Here is a 22,170-nt window from a genome sequence, read left to right on the forward strand (position 1 = left end):
CATTTCAAAATGACTAGTTATTTCCCCTAATTATCTGTGCCCAAAACTAAATGTAAATGTCATGAACAATGTTTCTTTCCTAGAACTACAATACTTTCCAGCTAACTATAACATAACCGTATGCAAGTTCTTGTTGAGCTGTCCTCTCAAATAAATCCTCCCCAAGTTTCACCATTACCAATCAACATGTCTCACCGTCCACCTGACACTGAGTAACCTTTATCCTCGAGTGGCCTTTGGGCCTTGAAAAGATCTGATCCACCACCCGCCTAAAAAAAAAAAAAAAAAAAAAAAAAAAAAAAAAAAGACAATTAAGATGTCGCACATAGTTCAGGCTTATTATTTTGACAGTAAAATAATTTATATCAACAACTTTAGGTATAAAATGTTTTTATTCAGTCAATTTGATATACACGTTTTGCATTCAAAACAAAATGAATTTGATTTTTTTTTTAAAAAGGACGGGTAAGTTTCTTTTTCATTTATTCATTATTTTTAAAAAGCGAAAAATAAGATGAAGCTCATAGAAAAAAAAATCACAAAAAAAAAAACCCTCAAATCAAGGGAGATAATTCATTTATGTTCCAAAAAAGATTGAAAATATTTTTTCTATTAAAAACTAATGTTTATATTTACAAATGCACACCGATAAAAAAAAAAAAATATGCATAATCTGATGACCGATAAAATATTTCTTTTTTAGAAAAGAATTTTTTGTTTTTACTTATCTTTATTTTCTATTTCCAGCACCTTTGAATTCGTGATTATATAAAACACGTAGGAGTTACCTCCCCTATTTACATAGCAAAATTGTTTTCTTGGGAATGATTGGAGAACTAAGACATGTTAACTTTTTACCTAACAATGTTCCCATACGGCAACATTAAATACTTTTCAATTTGTACAAATTATTTATACAAAATCTTTACTTTTATAAGTATTGCGTTTTTTTTAGAATCTTAGATTGAAAAATGATATTTGAATATGAAAATTCAGAATACAAAAATTGAATATTTTGGTGACACCCAGATTTGGTGATAAATTTTATTTTGAAAGTTTTTCCTCTTATTAAAGAGGAAATAAATTAATTCATTAAGGTATTTGAGCATTTTGAGATAAGTTATCGTATCTCTCATATCATTTATATATGTTATATATCTGGCAATGTTCAAACCAACCATTGATGGCAAGATATCTCAGTATTGTTTATATAGGGAAAATATCGATTTATAACTGAAATGGGATTTAATCGTGCCAGGTAAAAAGTTAATTTTAAATGATTTTTCTTTGTTTTGTTTTTTTTTTTTGTTCATTTTTATTTAAAAAATTTTTTTAACCAAAAATAATTTCTTTTTATGCATTTATTTTTTTTTTGTTTTTTAAGAAATTAAACACTTAAAAACTGAAGATTACTATAATAAATGCAATGGCCAAAATAAGAGAAAAAAAAAAAAAAAAAGCTTTAAATTACATGAAGCGAAAATAGAATTAAGATTCTATGAAAATGAACAGATACATCAAATTATCAGCAATTGATTATTCAAAATTTATTGTCTGGATAAATTTGAAAATTCAGTGCTTCTTCATGTAACTATCCGGTAAATATGCTGAATATAATTCTAAATTTTTTAAATACATTTGTTATGGTGATTAAAAACCGGTAACCAAATTTTCAGAAAGTAACTTAGTTTTATATTATTTTTATTTAAGATATTCTATTCTATTTTTTATTGAGTCATTAAATGGCTTTAGTGCCACAATTTTTAAAATTTTATCTTGTTTGGTGGAAATGGTGAATTTTTATTTAATGGAATGTATGCGAGTACAAAAATTTTATGGATGGAATATTTTAAATAAAAAACAAAATAAAAAAAATATTGGATTGTCTTCTGTAAAAATTCTGCTTACTGGTTTTTTACCTCACCATAAGTATGTATTTCAAAAAAGTAGAATTTTCATTGCACATATTTACATGGGAAGTGCTATGTCAATAAGCACAAAAAATTCTACTGTTGACGCACTAACTAAACAGTCATCCATAAACCAGGAGGAGTCATATGATTTATGCTGATTTAACATAATTTGTCTCTGAAAACGAAAAGTGTAAACAACCGGTTGATTTATCTAGAGAATTTTTTTCTTTTTTAGTATGTCATTAAAAGGTATAGCACTTAACAACCTAGGCAGCATTTCATTATTTTGAACATTTGTTCCATATTGCTTTTTTATACAAGTTTTATTGTGGTAAGTTAAAAGATTAAGATTAGCAAGCTTTTGTCGTAAACATATCACCTATAAAGTGGATAATATAAAAAAAATGGCTGTTTATGTTGCACTTCCTTCCTACCACAACAAAATGCAGCATAAGATGAAGAAAACAAATTCTCACCCCCAAATCCCTGAGGGAAGAATCACTTTGTAACAAATGTACACCAAGAACAAACCTGTCGGCATTTGTCAATAATAGTGCCTCCTGCCTCATGTGGCTGGAAATAAATCAATCAACCTCTCCCTCTCTCTGAGAAGGAGGGAATAAGACCTGGAACAATGCACTTCCTAGGTTAAAGCCGAATCATGTTATTTTGACAAAGAACGGTCTGATACTATTCAAGTTAAAATGTTTTCTAAGCGCAAGGGAGATAACTATATTTACAAAGCGAAAAATAAAAATCATTTGTAAAGAAAATTTGGTACACAAACTTCTTTATCGGCTATGTAAAAAATGTTTAAAGCTTTTTCTATTTTAATTAGGTGATTATCTGTTTCATTGGCTATTAGGAAAAAAAATTTTGAATAAAACTTGTCTTATTTTTTTATTAAGTTAAGACTTTATTTGAATTAAAAAAAAAAAACAATAGCTTTTTTATCTGGCTCAAATATTAGGAAAACGACTTCTTTATCGGCTATGTAAAAGTTGTTTACTTAATTTAAGTAATTTTCTTTAATTTTTTTTTTTTTTTTTACATAGCCAATAAAGTTATTTTACTAATATTTGAGCGATTTCTGTTGTCTTGTTAATCCAAACTAATATTCTACTTAATTTCATTAAAAAAAAAAAAAAAAAAAAAAATTATATTCTTGTTTTAAATCTATTAAAATTGCTCTATTTTTTTTAATTCAATTGAAAATATCATTTATGAATGTTTTCATCATCCCGAATTCTCTTTTTAAAAGGCCTAATTCTTATGAGTATTTTTGTAAATGCAGTTATCTCCCTTACATTTTGGACATTCTGCAAATACACTTCCAAGTCGGTCAATTCCCTGCCAAAAATTTTTGTGATTATAATTTTAGAAAACAAAGACTTCCGACAGTATTCAGAAGTTTAATCAGTTAATATTATCTAAGCTATAAAAAAAAAAAATTTAGAATATGGTAGAAACTAATCTTATTTTTAGTTTGTCTATTTTAAAAGCACATACACCTAAGAAGTACTACACTTTGCCAGCAGACAAAAGGCGAAGGATCTTGTTTTCATTGAACACAAGTTTGCATAGCTAGGATGAAGAGAGGGTCCATATCAAATGGAGACATAATTATTGCGAGTTTTTGTTTTTATCATTTTTATGCAGTTGAATCTTCACAATGAATGTAAGATTTCTCATCTTCCATGGCTCCCACAGATTACAATGTGAAATGGACATGAAAATCTGATTATGTGTGAAGAAACATTTTAAGAGGAGGTATTTTATTATTATTATTATTACATTTTCACCCCAAACAAGGCACATTACCACTTTAATGTAGGGGGCTACGATCAACCGTTTCTGTCAATGGATTAATCTGTTCAATACATGTAAAACATCTACATTTAGTAAGATTAAGTAAAATTTTATTTATTCATATTACTGTCTAAAATAATAGATATGAGATTAATAAAAAAAAAAAAAATATCCAACCTGGTAAAATTTTCATGAAAATCTGACATACATTTTTTTTATACAGTGAATTGCTAAAAAGACAAATGCTATGAAATACTGAAGGATATTTAAAAATGTTCAAGATTCAGATTTTTTTGTAACCAAAAACACAAAAGAAATTTGTAGATAATTTTGTTTGTGAAGAAAATAGCAGTAAACCAGTAATATTATTGACTTGCAAAATGGTCTCTAAAAACAAAAAGCAGTTGCATTTTTTTTTTTAACTTCAGTTTATTTGAAAAGGTTTCCCCAGTATATAAAGTCAATTGGATGGTGCGATTCAAGAGAAAATGTTAAAACCTACATTTAATTCTGAAAAACAAAGCTATTTTTATCTGGCAACACAGAATGTTTTTATATATTTCATTACTAATCATTAACTACTTGATCACATTACATAGTATTCATTAGGTCCATTTTTTAAAGAAGCTTTCAACATTTCTTTAACCCTGTTCTATATATATATATATATATATATATATCATACGTTTTATTACTAATCATAAACTACTTGATCACATCAGTATTGCAGAGTTGCACAAACTCACTAGCATCCCATCAATGTTCTCTGCCATCAAATGTAAAATCTTAAGATTATTCAGTCATGTCAAGTGTTCCATATCGACCGTTTCAGTTCATATAACTTTCTTCCAAGCAAAACATGTCAAGTGGAGAAGCAAATTTTTCAAAAAAATGTATGATTTTGGCTCACTCTACCGAACTGAAAAAGATTCCCGTAATCAAAACAGTAGATTATATGAGCCATTAAAGAAGATATAACAAATATATATACTTTTTTATTAATAATCTTGTAGAAAATCAGGTCAAATCAACATGGAACCATAGATTTCAAGTTCGTAGCAGGCAAAAAAAATTTATGTTTCTGGAGGTTCATTCATATTTATAAACAAATCTGAAAATTAAATAATTGAGCACTCTTGAATTTCTTTCTAAAAATAAAATAAAAAATTATAGATATTTATAAGAGGATATAAGTTTTGAATTTTCTATTGTGGAGAAATTTTAAATTTTTTATTTTAAATGGAAGTAAAAAAACTGCATGTAATTCCAAGCAAGTTTCTGAAAAGTGAGAACATTTTAGAAAGCGAATGACAAAAAAACAAAAAACAAACAATCAATTCTCTCATGAATTACAAAAAAAAAAAAATTAAATTAAAAATGTTTTTTAAATAAAAATAAAAAAAAAAGTAACAAAACTCCAACACTAATTATTATGAGAAACACCTGAAAAGTACACTAAACCTAAAACTGGGCCAATATCCCCTCCACAACTTTATTAAATACATATGACTATTAGACAAACAAACTGTAAAAATAAACATTGTGCAAACAATACTCCAAATGAAAACAATCATCCAAATAATAAAAAACCACAAAAAAAAAAAAAAAAAAAAAAAAAGTATAAAATCCATTTAGTTTGTCTTTTATGGCATATCAACCTTTTTTTTATTATTTAATACTGAATTTATAAAAATATTGTAAATATTCTTGTCGAACATGAAGTGCTATTTCATGCAGAGCTCACTGCAGATGGGTTAGTGGTTTATACTTTTTCAATTTAATATTAGTGAGTAATTGAACACAATAGATCTGATAAGTCGATATAGTCAGAGATATAAAAATAGTAAAGCTGCTTGTTTGAATATCAGTATTTAGGTTCTTTAAATTATAAAACATGTTTTTCTTTATAAAAACGGTACTGCTGCATTTTAAATCCCGTTTTTCCAGGAGTCTCACTCTGCACCACCTGCTGAATGAAGCAAACTACCCCGGAAAATGCAGAGTGAGCTTATTCAAAGAGATATAGAGTTGCTTAAAGAGACATAAGTGAGCAGATGACTTCAAATTGAAAGAAAAAAAAAAAAAAGGGAAGAGTTTCATTGCGTTTCGAAAGATCCATTGCAAAAACACGTGTTTATTCTTGTGACAAGGATAAGACAAATTCTAGGCTGAAGGCTATCGTGAAGTCGCCAGAAACGGTTCTTACACTCTGAAGAAATTTTGCATAAAATGCATTAAACAAAAATTTGCCATCATTGTCAGGTGCTTACAAAAACAAAACTTTTCTTTGGAAAGTTATTTGATTCATAACATGCAAAAAGAAAAAAATTCCAAAATTGTTACAAATACCAAAAAATACATCTTTTTTGAAAAAAAAAAAAAAATTTACGAAAAATGTATAAATCCAAAAAAAATATAAATAAAAATAAATTAAAAAATAAAAAATATTTGTTCTTTGTTCTTTAAAACTAAAAAATAATTGTTCATTAATTCAAAGAAAATAAAAACTTTTCACATTTCTGAATTTTTGAGATGAGGATTGGTTATTCATATAATTTGTATTCATCGTACTATTGTTCTCATCTTGAGTGTGATTTTCACAACGTTTCGGTCGATGAAGAAGGTCGGAGGTTATGTCAACCGAAACGTGAAAATCACACTCAAGATGAGAACAGTAGTCCGATGAATCTAAATAATATGAAAAACTTTTGATATAAAAAAAAAAAGGAAAGAAAACAATAAGAAACAAAATAAATACAACAGTAAATTTCATGAATTTTTTACGCTAGGTTGTTTATTTTTCTTTTTTTTTTCTGTTTTTGTATTGACCCGTTTGCTTGGTATAATCCAGCAGTTTGCATCATCTGCCAGGTGTTGCTGAGTGAGACTCATGTAAAAACTGTATTTAAAATGAAGCAGTACCATAAAAACATCTACAAAATCCTCTAAATAAACTTGTACAATAGCTCCTATTAAAAGTTACTGCAAGCTTTTAAAAGGTTTTAAGTCCAAACAGAATGAAACATGTTAAATACAATCCCTATTTACTTACCTAAGGGAAAAGTCAAATCTAGCTCGTCAAAACTGGGCCCAAAACTATCTTCCATCTTCCATTATTTTATTTTATTTTTTTTTTATATATAAATTTCATGAAAACAAAAATTCATGAAATTTATTAAAAAAAAAAAAAAAAAATTTAATTATTTTTTATAAATTTCATTAATTTTTTTTTTATATTTTATCAGACATTTCCATCTTCTTGCCATCCAAGTGTTTGTATACAAAAAATTATATTGAAGAGATCTTTTTGTTTTTTTACTACAAAAAGAAAAAACATGGCAATGAAAGGTAAGTAAAAAAAAGTCATTACAATTAATTGTGGTAATTAAAAAGGTGGGAAAAAAAAATGTTAAAAAAATATATTTATATGTATAGATATGTACAGAGAGTATGCGACTCCTCCGACAGAAATCCATGTTTTATCTTCCAACACGAAAAAAAAAAAAAAATCATCCAGCTTCCACATCATAATCTTTTGAAAAAAAGAATTTAATAACGTGTTTTCATTGCCATACTCATACTCGGTGCGGTGCTACGTTCTGCTGTTGAACTGATGCTGGCAACAAGAAGACACATGGCACCAAAGAGAGAGAAAAATCCAGACATCACACATATTCCAAAAGACCACGACAGGAAATTCTGATCTGGACGAGGCATCCATTGTCGATCTTCAGATTTCACCCCAAATACAATCAACGAAATGGCAATTAGCAAACCTACAATAAAAAAAAGAAAGTTTTTAAATTTTAATTAATTTTTAAAGTAGAAATTTTTTTTACTTTTTTGTTTGCATGCAGAAGCTGAAATGAGACTACCCCCCACCCCAGGGATGAGCAACAAAAAAAGAGACAGCTAGAAACAATTTAAAACGACTTAGAAATGGAGAGACTACAGGAAGTTAATGAATCATTTCATGGCAAAATTACTATTTTCAGTTTTCAGAGAGAACTGTCATAAGAGAAAAAAAAAGAAAGGGGAGATGGATTTAAGCAGAAATCTATTTTTATTGGATTAAAAAAAGCAGAATTCCACTAAAAAATAAAATAAAGAGAACTTGCACCCATAATACATCATAAAATAAAGACAAAATTTTATTTTTTATTTTTAAGTAAATAAAAAATATTAAGAAAAGTCAATGAAAAAAAAAATTAAAATTAAAAATAAAAATTCAAAAATTAGATCTATCAGTGATTGGTTATCATCATTATCTATTTAATGTTTCAGGTGTTGGACAACTTTTATGGGTTGATTTCCAAACTAGCTTATCTCTGGGGATTGATTTTTTTTATCCCCCTTTCAAATTTATCATTATCACTTCCACCCATGTTTTCCCTGGCATTCCTTTTCTACCTTAACTGTTCAACATCCGTTAATCCAAGCACACATCTATTCTTTTAATGTGATTAAACTAAAATTGAAAAATGGATGAATGTAGAACAGTTGAGATAGCAAGGCCGGTTGCCAAAATTAGCATTTATACACTCCAACCAGCGATAATAGTTTGGTAATAAAAATAGAATTTTTTCCATTTACTGTGAATCAATTTTTTGAAAAAAAAAAAAAAAAAAAAAAAAAAAAAAACTTTACAGAAAATTTGCAATGTGATGGGAACATCAATTCATCAAACAAATAAAATCTTGGCAAAATTTCACAGGAATTTTTAAAAGGGTTTCAACAACTCTCCGAGAGAAGAAAGATGAATTTTATCTTTTTGTCAGAGTAATTATGCAGCAAGCAGTACTATTACCTGTTACCGTATAGATTTTAAAAGTAAATTATTTAGTGCCCTATTTATAGGACAGTGGGACCTAATGGGTTAAAGAATGTATAAAGGCAGCCATCAACTTTATGAACTTCATAGACAATTAAATGTATAACTTTAACTTTGGTCAATCCCAAACTTTGAAAAGTAAATACATTGTTATAACTTAGAATGCCTGTCCCACAACCGGTAAAATTATCCACATTAACATCTAGCAGTTGTATTCCAAAGTTTATAATGATCAGTTAATTAGTTGAGGGATGAGGGACGAATCCTATACATGACGACCGATTGCTTCTTGACAGAGGTTTTCTATCTCTTCAGTTAGTTGGTAAGCGGCTATGCACATGTAGGTAGCTCTTTAACCCAGCTTGAGTCTTACACTGACATTCACATATTTGACAGAAACTTTCTTTTTGATAAAGGTGCTCACACGCTAACTTTTTTTCTTTTTTTTTTTTTTTTTTTTTTCAATTGTCTTATTTGCTTTCTGCTGGGATGGAGTATCTAACCAGATGCCAGACATTCAACTGTTAGCTAAGATTTTCCAACCATGAGATCTTGTTAAGATTGTAACCGTCTCCTTAAGTGCAGTTGTCTGTATCTCCATTGGACTTTGATCACTGAGTATGTTCCTCTATAATAACTGGAATTTACAGATTAGAACATAAATATGACAATTTAGTACTGGAGATCATGCTGTTATACATGTACGTACAAATATATAAACATACACACATACCTAACTTTATATAAGTAAAACTTTCATTTTATTATAATGAAATACATATATATTATAAAAGTAACAAAGTTATAGTGTAATATATATCTCTATCTCTACTATATAACAGGAACATTGCATGTATGCGAGTTCGTTCCCTATAGACTCTTAAATGGCTGACAATATTTTTTTTTAATTTAACACAGATGTACGTTATGTTCCTGGCAATGTTCTTAGATAAGTTTTATAGCAGAATATAATATAGCTTCGATAAGTATTGATAATCGAAAAATCCAATGAAAGAAGGAACAGGCGATTTTGACTAAAGTTAACACCTTATGCAGTCTATCAGCACAAGTGTATTTGAGAAGTTTTAACACTGCACAAGTAGAAAGACCGTGCATATAAAATCAATAGTAGATTCTTTGACAGGACAGGGGCGTGTTCGAAAGAATATTTCTGTTTAGAGCACAATTGAACTATGATACTTAACTTTTGCATTTTAAACTTTAATAATTCAAGCCATTATATACAAATATTTTTATATTGTAAGTTCTCTATAGTGCAATATAAACTACAATGTATTGTGGAGTAAGTCACTGTGAGGGAGGCATGTGAAGCTTCTTGGTGTACCGAGGTAGGTCCCCAACAATAACAGGAAATTAATCGATTTTGTTGAAAAATGGGCAATTTCACTGATTTTGATGGCAATAAAATATAGGAAGGTGAAACATTTGTTGATCCTCATTCAATCCCAAGCAATAATTGAGTCTCCCTGCTAGTGTATATAAGTGACCTTGTGTGTGTGTGTGTGTGTGTGTGTGCGTGCGTGCGTGCGTGCAGAACAGTTTCTACCAAACTACTCCGTAAATTTTTGGTCTACAGACTTGAACTTTGGTATATAGTGGATCGGGTTTTAGCCAATAAAAATAGCTGCTAAGAGGTCAAAATTGAAAAACTGGAACTTGACAGGTATGAGTCGACTAAATGAGATACTACTAAATGTGTATCTTTTACACATACGCAAATATAAATTTATATGTTTAACAACCTTATTTTTAAATTTTTCATATTTAACGAATAATACTGGAGAGCTATATGTTTTAGTTTCGATTTTAATTGATGGAAATAAAATCATTTTTGCAACTTGAAACCACTATTATATTTTGGGTACATTATAATAATCAATAGAAAATTAACTCTATGATAATAAATAGAAAATCTGCATGAATTAAAATATATTTAAGCAAATTTTACAACTGAGCAATATCAGGCAGCATGCTAGATATTTAAACAAAACAAATTGAATTCTATTCAATACTTAAACAGACACAAGGACCATGATCGGCATATTTTAGACAGGTTACAAAAACCGTCAGAAGGAACCAAACAAAAACTTGGGTTTTTTTTTTTCTTTTCATGAAAATGCCGGCCAATTTTTTTTTTAAAAGGTACTGAATGAAAAATAAATTGTTTTAAACTGAAAACGATGACCAGTGTTTAAAACTCCACCAAATAGTTAAAAATTAAGGAGAAAACAATTATAACCGAAAACAGTCAATGTATGGTAATTTAAATGAAAAAAAAATAAAATACAAATATAAAAAAAAAAAAATTAAAAAAGGTTTTTGTGTAGTTTACTGACTATTCTAAAATAACATTAAAAAGCCATTCTTAATATGAGTGGGAAGTGCGTTCTTGTTTTTTGTTGGTTTTTTTTTCTTTTAACTATTTTGTACTTTCACCTAACAATTTAATAAACAAAAGATAATACAAAAAAAAAATTCCATAAACAAAATCTACTGTGTACCAATTGTTGGTTGTTGTGATTTCATTGACTAAGCGTTTCGACACCTTCTGGCAGTTTACATAACTTGCCTGAAATATGCTTTGATAATGCAGTTCCTATTCTGTATAAGAACCATTTACTCAAATATTACACATTTGTGTCCCGGTGTTTATTTCAAGATTACATGAAGTGCTGAACATGTATGCCATCCATAAAATGTTTTGTTAGGCACTTTTGAATCTAAAAGTTCAAAATTAAAACAATGTCCTAATTTTTCTACAGACCATCAAAGATCTTTCATGAACAACCAATTGTCAGTGGACTACCAGTTGTCAACCACTGATCTATACTATACTTGCAGTATCCATTTCTCTTTTTTGGGATGCAATTAAAAACAAAGCCCTATAGCAAGATCAATATTTCAAAGTAAAATTTTACAAGGAATCCAATGCTTATATTAATTTTGTATTAGGGTCTTTTACTTTTAATACTGTGGGGTCTTCCTTCGCACCGGACATTCATAAACAGCTATGACATAGCTTTACTTTATAACTTGAAAATTATGGAAATTAAATAAAATGGTCATATGGCGTACAGGGCTGAGAGCCTGAGTACATAGCTGTTTTCATTAATTTCTGGTCAATGCTGGAGTGCTTTAATAAAGTAAATCAAAGTGATTTAAGGACAATTCTATTAAAGGTTATTTCATTTGAGGTTAACGATAGTACATTGTCATTTTTATCTTTTTTAATACTCTTTTACATTTTGTTACTTAAGTCATCTTATTTTCCTGTTCTGTTGTTACTGCCACTACTTTTTTTCCTATTCCTTCACTACTACTATCCCCCCCCTGCTTACCATATAAAACACCAGCCATTTTAGCCCATTAAAAACTAGTAAAAGTTACAATCCTTTCTGCCAAATTGATAGTTGAATGCCATTAAATTTTTGCTTATTTTTACATTAAATAATAATCTCTATTAATCCCTAAACTATGCGTCTCGAACAGATACCATAATACTTGATTTGCTGTGATTTATTATAAAGTCGCATACAAAATTTCAGTCAGATCCGATCACTAGTTTCCGAGTAAAAGTGAAATGGACAAAAAAAGCTAAACATTATATAGATTCAACATGAAATTATCAGAGTCTTAGTACTACAGAGATCTGAATTTACAACAAAAATGGGAGGGGGGGGGCAAAATAAAAAAAATAAATAAATAAAAAAGTACTTACCACAGAGGAACATCATTATACTGCTTATCATTAACATTATCGATTCGACTTGGTTTGGACAACATCGGACTAAGAGAGACAAAAGGAAAACCACCACCAAACCTTGACACAAAAGGGTCACACTGATCATCACTTGGACAGAAATGAACCAGGCTGTAAGACAAAAGGAAAAAAAAAATTTTAAATTGCGTAAAACAAATTTTTCATAAAAATTGTAACAAAGAAACAAGGAGTTGAAAATGTTGGTAGCAGTCAGCATCGGATATTTTTTTTTCCACTCAACTTCCCCATTTACATTATTCAACTTGGAATAAAAGCGTTCAGCTTGAAAGAAAAGGAAATGAAAAATGGAACCATAGTTTGTTTAAAGAGTGACTTTATTAAAAAATTTGCTTTGGTTGTTTAATTTATGGCATATCAACCCTTTTCAGGTTATTTAATGCCGAATATAATAATTTGAGGAAAAAGGTTTTTTCTAATATTTATTCCGAGTTTGGTTTGGTTATTTTGTAGAGAAAAATCACTATTTTTGTTTTTGACTTTGTAGAACTTGACTATTCTACAAAAGGGTCGGAAAAAATAAATGTGTGGTGGGAGCCAGTATCTTCAGACTGGCCTGATCTGTTAGCTCCAGTAAATGAAAAATGAAATTAGTATTTTATAAATATAATTATTTCCACAATTAAAAAATGCTGCAGCTCACACAAGCCATGAAAGCTACAGACTGAAAATTCAAGACTTGAGTTATGCCCTCATTTGACCTCATCAGCTGAACATATCTGAACCCAAGTCACTTGCATGAGCGGTGGTACTCACCTCATATGTAAGTGCCTCAATTTAGAATCCCAAGTTGGGATACGTTCAACTGATGATCCCAAATGAGAGCAAAATTTGAGTCTTGGACTTCCGATCTGTGGCTTTCATGGCTTGTGTGAGCTACGGTGTTGATTGTGGAAATAATCAGATATCATCTCACATTAAAGATAGATATATATATATATGTGGGTGTGTTTTTTGTTTTGTTTTTTTAATTTTCTTCCTTTGAAGATTGTAATGCTGGGTATGGGGCAGCCAAACCAGCTGCCAATATTGTCCTGCTTTTTATTGAAACCAACCGAGAGCTCTTTTAGTATCCTTGTTGTTCCCTTAAGTGCAATTGTTTGGATCTCTTTTGCACTTGGTTCACCAGGAATATTAGTAAGGTAGGACTTCAGGTTCTTCATAAGCCCCGTGGCACCTATAATAACTGGTATGATTGATATCTCCAAGATTCCAGTTTCTTTTCATATCATACATGAAACCTTGATATTTGGTCTGTTTCTCTCTTTCAGCTCTGTTCAGACCTCCATCATTAGGGACACTCACTTCAACCAAGGTGGCAAGTCTCTCCGACTTATTCCATATGTCAGGTTTGACAACAGCATTTTCAAGGTAGGTGGTTGTAGGGATTACATGGTTGTAATGTATGGTATATAAGTGTGTGTGTATGTGTGTGTGTGTGTGTGTGTGTGCGCGTGTGTGTTCACATGGCATTTTTTATTTAAGCAAACATTGTTAAAAAAATAACAGATTTCTAATACTTAATTCTACCTTTTTTTTCCAGATGATCTTTTTTGTGTTAAAATCAAATAAATTAAAAGTACTTTTCAAATGCATCACAAACATTTTCAATCAATTCATTACAACCCAGCAACCTACATTGCCTATAAAATTTTTAAAATGCTTAACGCAATATAATTTCTGGCATTGTATAATTTAAGTTGTCAACGACTTTCTGAACATTCTTTCGGCATTTAACTGACCTAATATATGTGCTTATCCACTTTTTTAATTTTCATTTCTTTTCAGCTTTTTTGTTCATTTGCTTTCATCACCTGATGATGATTACACGAAGAATGGAAAAAGTTTGTGATACATATGGAACTTTACTTAAATTTTTGATTTTAACAAAAAAATATTAGAAAAACATTTTAAATAAAAAGGTTAAGCAGAAGAATTGTTATTTTTTACAATGTTTGCTAAACTCACACATTTATATATAGATATAAATTATAAGAATATATACGGCAATTAAGCTACACAGAATATTCCGCGTTTCATTCTCGTGAGAATTCATCAGGCTTATGCAACGAGTTGTGGTTACCTTGTGTTTTTATTATGGACATGTAATTGAATTTTTAGTTAGCCAATCAGTTTCCTAGTTTCCACCACGCCACTCCTAACCAGCCAATGGGTGGGTACTTTCAGGACAAAGGTAGAGTTGACCTTAGGTTCACCCTTCCTTTGTGTGTACATTTCATGGGGAGAGTAGATATCTAAGTAAGATGACCTATTTCCAACCTAAGTTCGGTCATTTAAAAAAAAAAAAAAAAAAAAAATGATGACATAGTTAGATACATGAGATATATTAGTTATTTATGTATATGTACGTTTATTCTTTTTTATTTTATCTATTTATTTTCTATTGTTATTGTCGATTTAAAATTTTTTAAATTATTTTGTATCACTATCCTAGAATATAGTTTATCCTGTGTACACAGTTGTTCACTATTTCCCTCCTACAGTTTAATAGATGTTGGGGTTCTTTAAAATATAGTATAGCGAATTTTTCATTCAGGCATAATCTACATGGATATATATATATATATATATATATATATATATATATATATTAGTATCCAGGTAAGGTTTGTATCCTTAGGGATCCAAAGTATAAATATGATTTGCAGAGTGTATTAGGCTATAAGATATAATTGAGATGTTATGATTTGCAGTCAACTGCTGTCCCATATACAGAAAGTGAATCCTTTTATTTTTTAATTTTCTTATCAGTTTGTTCAAGCTTGGGATGGAGTATACTACCGGATGTCAAACAGTCACCGACTAACTTAGATATTCCAACAGAAGGATCTTTTTAAGATTCTGACCATCCCTTTAAGTGCAATTGTTTGAATCTCTCTTGCACTTTGTTCATCGGGTATATTTGCCAGGTAGTTTTTGAAATTCTTTTTCATGAGTCCAGTTGCTCTTATGATAACTGGATAATAAAGATGATAGAGATCTTTCTAAGATTTCAGTTTCAGTGAATCTGATTGGTTAGTGTTGTGTGATGTCAAAAATATTTCAAGTTGAATAATCTGCTACTAAATAAACTTTAGTGAAAAAAAACATAAGGCCAGATTCAGATAGATAGGGAACTATAGACACCTATTCAAATTAGCCAGTCAGAAGCAACACTTAGCTTTGAAAAGTAGATATTCATATAGTTAAAATGGATTTCGATTGGTTCGCTTGATCGTTGAAAGATTGGAAATCTGCTTTTGATTGCTGAGTAGGTTTCAGTGGGGAACAAATAAGGTTTTGATATATGGGCATGAGCACCCCTATCTAAGGATGATTTAGCTAGAAGCCACTCTTAGATTAAATCCAGGAACATGGAAAGGACAGGCAGACAACTTTACTGCAATGGACCTGCTACTTTAAGATGATGGACTCTGACTTAAAAACCAGTCTACACAGATATTGAGGCTTTGCTTCATTCAAGTATTACTTTGACCTTCAGCCCATATGGTGGCACAATGGTTGGTTGGTTTACAGCATATCAACCCTTTTCAGGTTATTTAATGCCGGATCCAAAGATTTTGAAGAAAAAATTTTTTATAGAATATATATGTTGTTTTCAAGTCGGTTTCTATTTAACCCATAGTTGGGACCCTAACAGGTACTACCACTCCAGGTCAGAGTGGACCTGGGAGCAATGGCAATTAAAGGGTGGCTCCACACTCCCCAAAGCCCGCAGGCTGGGGCCTCACCACTGGATATATTTTAAGGTCATATCCGGGACCGGTGGCACAATGATAAGAGCCTTTTTTGGAGAGCTGGAGCTTCCCACATTTGGAAGCTTTATGCCAGACATTTTATAGTTCTTGTGGAGAGATGAGTACAATTGAAAAGGTGCTATTGAAACATGGTGAAGAACACCGCCCTCTGCTCAGCTCGGGTTGACAACTTAGTAGCAACAAGTGACAGCTGCCAAACCAAGGGTCCAAGCAATATTAGTCAATTCCAGTTTGCTAAAGATTAAGACTACCAGTGAACCTAACAATATCTGTCTGTTTTTAATATGCATCCATTTTCTCATTTTTCACAACCACAAAGGAGGATTTGTTTTGTCGTAAGAATTTGAACTGTTTGCGGTAGGTTAATGGGGAGTCTCCAGTTCAGCCAACTTTCAAATTTAATTATGTGTTTTTACGGAAACTGAAATATGAAAATAAATTATACATTTTTATTAAAATGTTTTATTCACATATCATTACAAATGTTCAATTTCAGCTGATGGGCCCGGCTCATAATTAATTCTCTTCAGAGAATTAATGGTGCCAATGCGATTTTTTACAATTTGTCACCGTGCAGAGGAAGACAACTCTCGTTTACTAAGAGATTTGTTCGTTTTTTTTCAGCTCATAATTTAGGAAGCAATATTTTTTTTTTTTTTTTTTTTTTTTTAAATCAAAACATTAAAAGAAAGCTGTGACAGTTTTTTTTTTATGTAACAAAGTTGATAACAAAAAATGCAGTCTTTACGTGACTATTAAGAGAAAACCAATGAACCCACAATATTTTCATTACATTAAAACATTTAAAAAAGAAGTTCGGCAACTATTTTTTTTTCTTACTTAAAAAGTAAATGTTATAAGGTTATTAAGAAATTAGTCTAACCTTAAAAATATACCAAGAATGAAACTCTTTAATCAAATAAGGATGAAACTTTTAAAGCTGTGGCAACTTTTTTTTTTTACTGTAACAAAGCTTATAATATCAAGAACACAAACATTTAGTTTTTAACGTTACAAAAAATGAAAATGAGACGATAGTTGTAGAGGAATTGCAATTTTAATTAAATGAAAACTGCGATTTGTTATTTATGTTAAAAACTAGATATTGGTGTTTTTAATATTATAAGCTTTGTTCGGTAAAAAGAAAAAAAAAGCCACTGCAGCCTTTTTTCTTTCATATTTTCATCTTTTTTTTATTAAACGGTTTTGTTTGAAAAAAAAAAAAAAAAATTATAATTTCCTATTGTCGCATTTAATTTCTTATTAAGTCATAAAAAATTGTAGAAAAGTTGCCGAGCTTACAACTATCGTCACATTTTCATTTTTGTAACGTTGTTATTAATATTATAAACTCTGTTACAGCAAAAAAATAAGTCGCCGCAGCTTTAAAAGTTTCATTCTTGTTTTATTAAAGAATTTCATTCTTTGTATTTTTTAAGATTAAAGACTAATTTCTTAATAACTTTACCATAACATTTACTTTTAATTAAGAAAAAAAAAAAAAAAGTTGCCGGACTGTTCATCTAATGAAAATATCGTTCGTTGGTTTTCTTTCAATAGTTGTGTAAAACTACATTTTGTATTATGTTATCAACTTTGTTACATTAAAAAAAAAATTGTCGCAGCTTTCTTTTTTTAATGTCTTGATTTAATTAAAAATATTAAGTCCTAAATTATAAGATGAAAAAAAATGAATGAATCTCTTAGTAAACAAAAGTTGTCTCCCTTTGCACAGTGACAAATTGTAAAACAGCACTGGTGCCAAAATATCGAAGAGTAGCTGAAAGGCCTATCAATTTAACTAGGTATAACCTATTATTAAAAGAATGTGCCTGTTGTGAACAACAGGGAATCTGGTTACCATGCCCAGGACACTAGTAGTCTGTTTACTCTGTAAACAAACTACCAACAATTGAGTCATATCTGATTAATCTCACCTTAACAATAATGTGAAATACCTAAACTGTTGGTTTTAAGTTTCTTTTTTTTTTTAACTTTTATTTATTCTGTATTGATTAATCACAATTTCCTACAGAAATTACTATCATTCACTGGTTCAACACACCATATATATATATATATATATATATATATATATATATATATATATATAAGAGAGAATATACTTATGACAAGTGAGCTACACAGAAACGTTTGTTATATTTACCCAAGGGAAATTGTTAGGCAAACTGCAGAATTTTAAATTCTACCATTCCTTTTATAGACAAATTGATATTAATATACAGTTACTGTTGCTTAGATTCATTATTTGTCATTGTCTATTTAAAATGGGTGACCATTTGGGAATTCTAGGCGCTGTATGTGCTCTCTGCTTATCTCGGCATTTGTTTCCAGTTGTCCTGTTTGTACACTTCACTTGCCACTGGTATTTAACAATGTTGACTCAGGAGAGGTGTGGTTGAAGATTGCACACCTACTGCCACAAAAATTTCACATGCAGGCACCCCTATGTGGGTATATATAATCTTTCAAAGACTGAAGGAGTCTATATTTTTGAATATTTAAAATGTACATATCATTCACCGTCCACTCCACCATTTTAAGTCAAAGTTAATTGGGTTTTTTTTTGGTTTTTTTATTGCATGTATTAACCACTTACATTAATTGCTTAAAGTTCAACCTACTTCTGCATTTTTTATGGTATTCATGACATCCATAAAATAGATGCATTTTACTTTCGTATTATTATTCGGACTACTGTTCTCTTGAGCGTTATTTTCACAACGTTTCAGTCTATGTAATTTCCAACCTTCTTCAGGTGTATCTTGTCAAACCCAGGAATCCTGTCAAACCCGGGAATCTTCACCGAATTTCAAACGGAACACTTTATCTAATCCAAAAAAGTAGCATGCTCTCATTCCATCAGTCATAACTGGGTAGCAGTCCTAAACAATTCACAATTGTATTTTTAGTGTTGTCTGTATTGAGGATTGAACCTTAAACCTCCAGAAGAGTGTAACTTTACAACTAAATTTTAGCAAGTACTTTATCCACTACTCTAGAGGTCCTTCCAGACATAATAATACGAATAAACAATCCTCATCTCAAAAATTCAGATATGTAACATTTTTATTAATTTTATTTAAAACTGGAAAATTATTAAGATTTTTTTTTTTTTACCTGATTCATATTAACTCCAAACAAGGCAAATGCCACCGAGATGTAAGTGGTTACTGTGAATTAGGGATCATGTCTAGAAAGATACTCAAGTAGAGAGTAAAGCAGCAAGAGGTTTGTTTTGTTCATATTACACTTAAATTTCTGCATGTTAGTACAGTCGGAGAAACAGAATATAGAAGGATTTCTAAAATCTTGCAGTCCAAGAGAAAAAACTTTCAGAGTAAAAGGCTCTTCAGAGGACCTTTACAGTGAAGGCATGGGATCTTGCGTGTTTGGTCAGCCAAAGGTATTTATGTTTTATGTTGAGGAGGCAACAGTGCTAAGAGTTTGTCATAGCACACTCCATTAAAGTACTTGTAAAATAACCACACGGGTGCAGCATTATGATGATGTGACAGGGCTTGATGGTCAGTTGACAGGTGGCAAGTGGTGGCTTTGTAGGAATATAGGATACTGTCAAGTGTGAATAATTTCCTATCATGGTAGAAGGAGCCTACCTTCTTTGCAGCAGCCTTGGCAATGTCATTTGTTCCAATTCATGTTACCTGTGAATGTTAGGCTGAAGAATTTGAATGATAACTCTCAGCTAGAATGTGTACTAGGGCTATGACAACAGCATATTCTTTTCATTGTTTTGACTCGAGTATATATCTAACACAGACACAATCAACTGAGAACCATATTACTCTACATAAAAGCATAAGATATCAATGGATATATACTTGAGAATCAAAACAAGGAAAGGAATATGCTGTTGTCATAGCCCTTGTGATTACTCATGGCATTGGGTGGTTAAAAAGGTTGTTTGTAATTGTTAAAGGAAAGAAGCTTTGTCTTAGTAGCATTAAATGTTATCACCCGTCTATGTTCCCATTTCAATTACAGACAATTATTAGAAATTAATATAATAGAAATGTTTTAAAACTTTCAGCATGCGTGAATCTGATAAAGTCTCAGGAAACACCAAGTGTTCTTCAAGTGCGTTAAAGACTATAAAATTCCACAAAATTATTTCAATTGATGTCACTGTACTAAGACCCACTTTCATGATGAGAACATCCTTACATTTTAAATAGAATAAAGGATGTATATTCATACACACATAATTTCACGAGAAAAATAGTCATCCCAGCCCATGTAAAATTAATTCAGTTTTATACCACTTTCAAAGTTTAAAATCAAGATATAATGCTATTAAACCTAATGTCTAGAATTTTTATTCCAATTTTAACATTTTTTTATTCTAGAAACAGTCTTAAATTTAAAGCTTAAGCTAAAGGGATGTCAAGAAGTAAAATTTTGCTTAATCTATGGACCAAATTTAACACAATGGGGGCTGTTCGTATATTATGCCTCCTAAACAAAACTTAAATGCTAAATAAAATATATATTGTGTATATTTAGGCAGCATTTTTTACATTTAAACACTTAAAAACAGAGCTTTTGTTTAGTTATACCCTTTTTATTTTTCTTATGTTTTTTGTGTATAGATCAAAGGTATTAATAAATGTCCCATAGTTCTATTTGTCTCTTCGAAGCATGTTGCAATTTTTTTTATTTATTTTATTATATTTTTTTTTGCATTTCGTCAAGATATCGTCAGAGGAATGTGTAAGATTTGGTTTGAATATTCGCCCGGCAGCACAACTAAATCCTGACGATGTCTTGACAAAAGATGAAAAAAAAAAAAAAATTGTAACATGCTTTGAAGAGAAAAATCTAACTATGGGACATTTATTAATACCTTTGATCCATACACAAAAAAAAAACATAAGAAAAATTGAAAAAATAGAAAAGTATAACTAAAAATCTTGTTTTTAGCAATGGTTGGTTGTTTGTGTGTGTGTATATATATATATATAATAATAATAAAACTTGAGAAATATTAATTGATGCCTAATACATATTGTTAAAAAGATCACAAAAATCTTAGATATCTATCTGAATTTACAGAAAGAGGCTTCAACACACTATTTGCATTAATCTGAAATTAAATATAGCTCACATTACGACCACTTACACCCAGTAGCAGAGTTCCAAAATTCATAATCAGTTACTTACTTCAGGAGTAAATCTTACACATAAAAATATATAAGCATATACCTAACTTTATCTAAATGGATATTAGCAATAAAGCATTAAATCTGTTAACTGAAAACTTTGCAACATTTAAAAAACACAAAGTTATAAAAAAAAAATGTAGAATAGATAATATACGGTAGTTACATATCAATTTATATATCAGATGTAAAGTTATAATATGTAAGGATCACTTTGAGTCATAAAGAAAACATAACCATTAACAAAAAAAAAGATTTCATAACTTGAAAGATTATAAGCATACATGACTTCTTAAAAACCAGCAAAAGTTATAGTCCGTTGATTTATAATGCCAAATTTATGTTCGAATATGATTAACTTTATGTTCATTTTTGCATTAAATACTAATCCCTATTAACTATGCATTGAATGGATACCATAATACTTAAGTTGCTACACCTTCTAACAAAGATCCATACAAAACTTCAGTCAGATCAACAAAGTCGTTTCAGAATGGAACAACTTAGACATTTTGACTCCCAATTTAGTTTATACAAGGAAATTATTTAAAAGTAATAATACTAATAATATCAATAATGACAATTATTATGAACGAGAGAAAGAGACTTTTGTTTAAATATGCTCCTTTATTTTTCTTGATTATAGTGACAGACGAAAATATGAAATATACAAATAAATACACATTGTTCTTTATGATAGAGGAGGATTATTTATATAAACAGATAATTTAAATGCGACAAACGAACCCAAACGAGGTTGACATTACATATTGAAATTAAGGTCATTGTAAACTTATAAAAAAACAATTACAAGCCCTTTATGCCTCACTATAAAAAA

At 29.9% G+C, this 22,170-nt stretch overlaps 1 protein-coding gene across 2 annotated transcripts in view; it reads right to left on the reverse strand.

Moving 5' to 3' along the window:
* Nucleotides 1-373: 373 nt before the first annotated feature.
* LOC145243963 (uncharacterized) overlaps nt 374-22,170 on the reverse strand; it is a 91,914-nt gene continuing 70,117 nt past the window's right edge. For both annotated transcript variants that reach the window (XM_080107091.1, XM_080107092.1), the window contains exons 2-3: nt 12,293-12,445; nt 374-7,498 (exon numbers count right to left, since the gene is read on the reverse strand). In XM_080107091.1, the coding sequence (XP_079963217.1) occupies nt 7,272-7,498; nt 12,293-12,445 (380 nt within the window). In that variant the 3' untranslated portion in view covers nt 374-7,271. The remainder of the gene's footprint in view (nt 7,499-12,292; nt 12,446-22,170) is intronic.

Source organism: Euprymna scolopes, chromosome 22, assembly GCF_053919585.1.
Source record: "Euprymna scolopes isolate OS-2025 chromosome 22, ASM5391958v1, whole genome shotgun sequence".
Classification (NCBI taxonomy): domain Eukaryota; kingdom Metazoa; phylum Mollusca; class Cephalopoda; order Sepiida; family Sepiolidae; genus Euprymna; species Euprymna scolopes.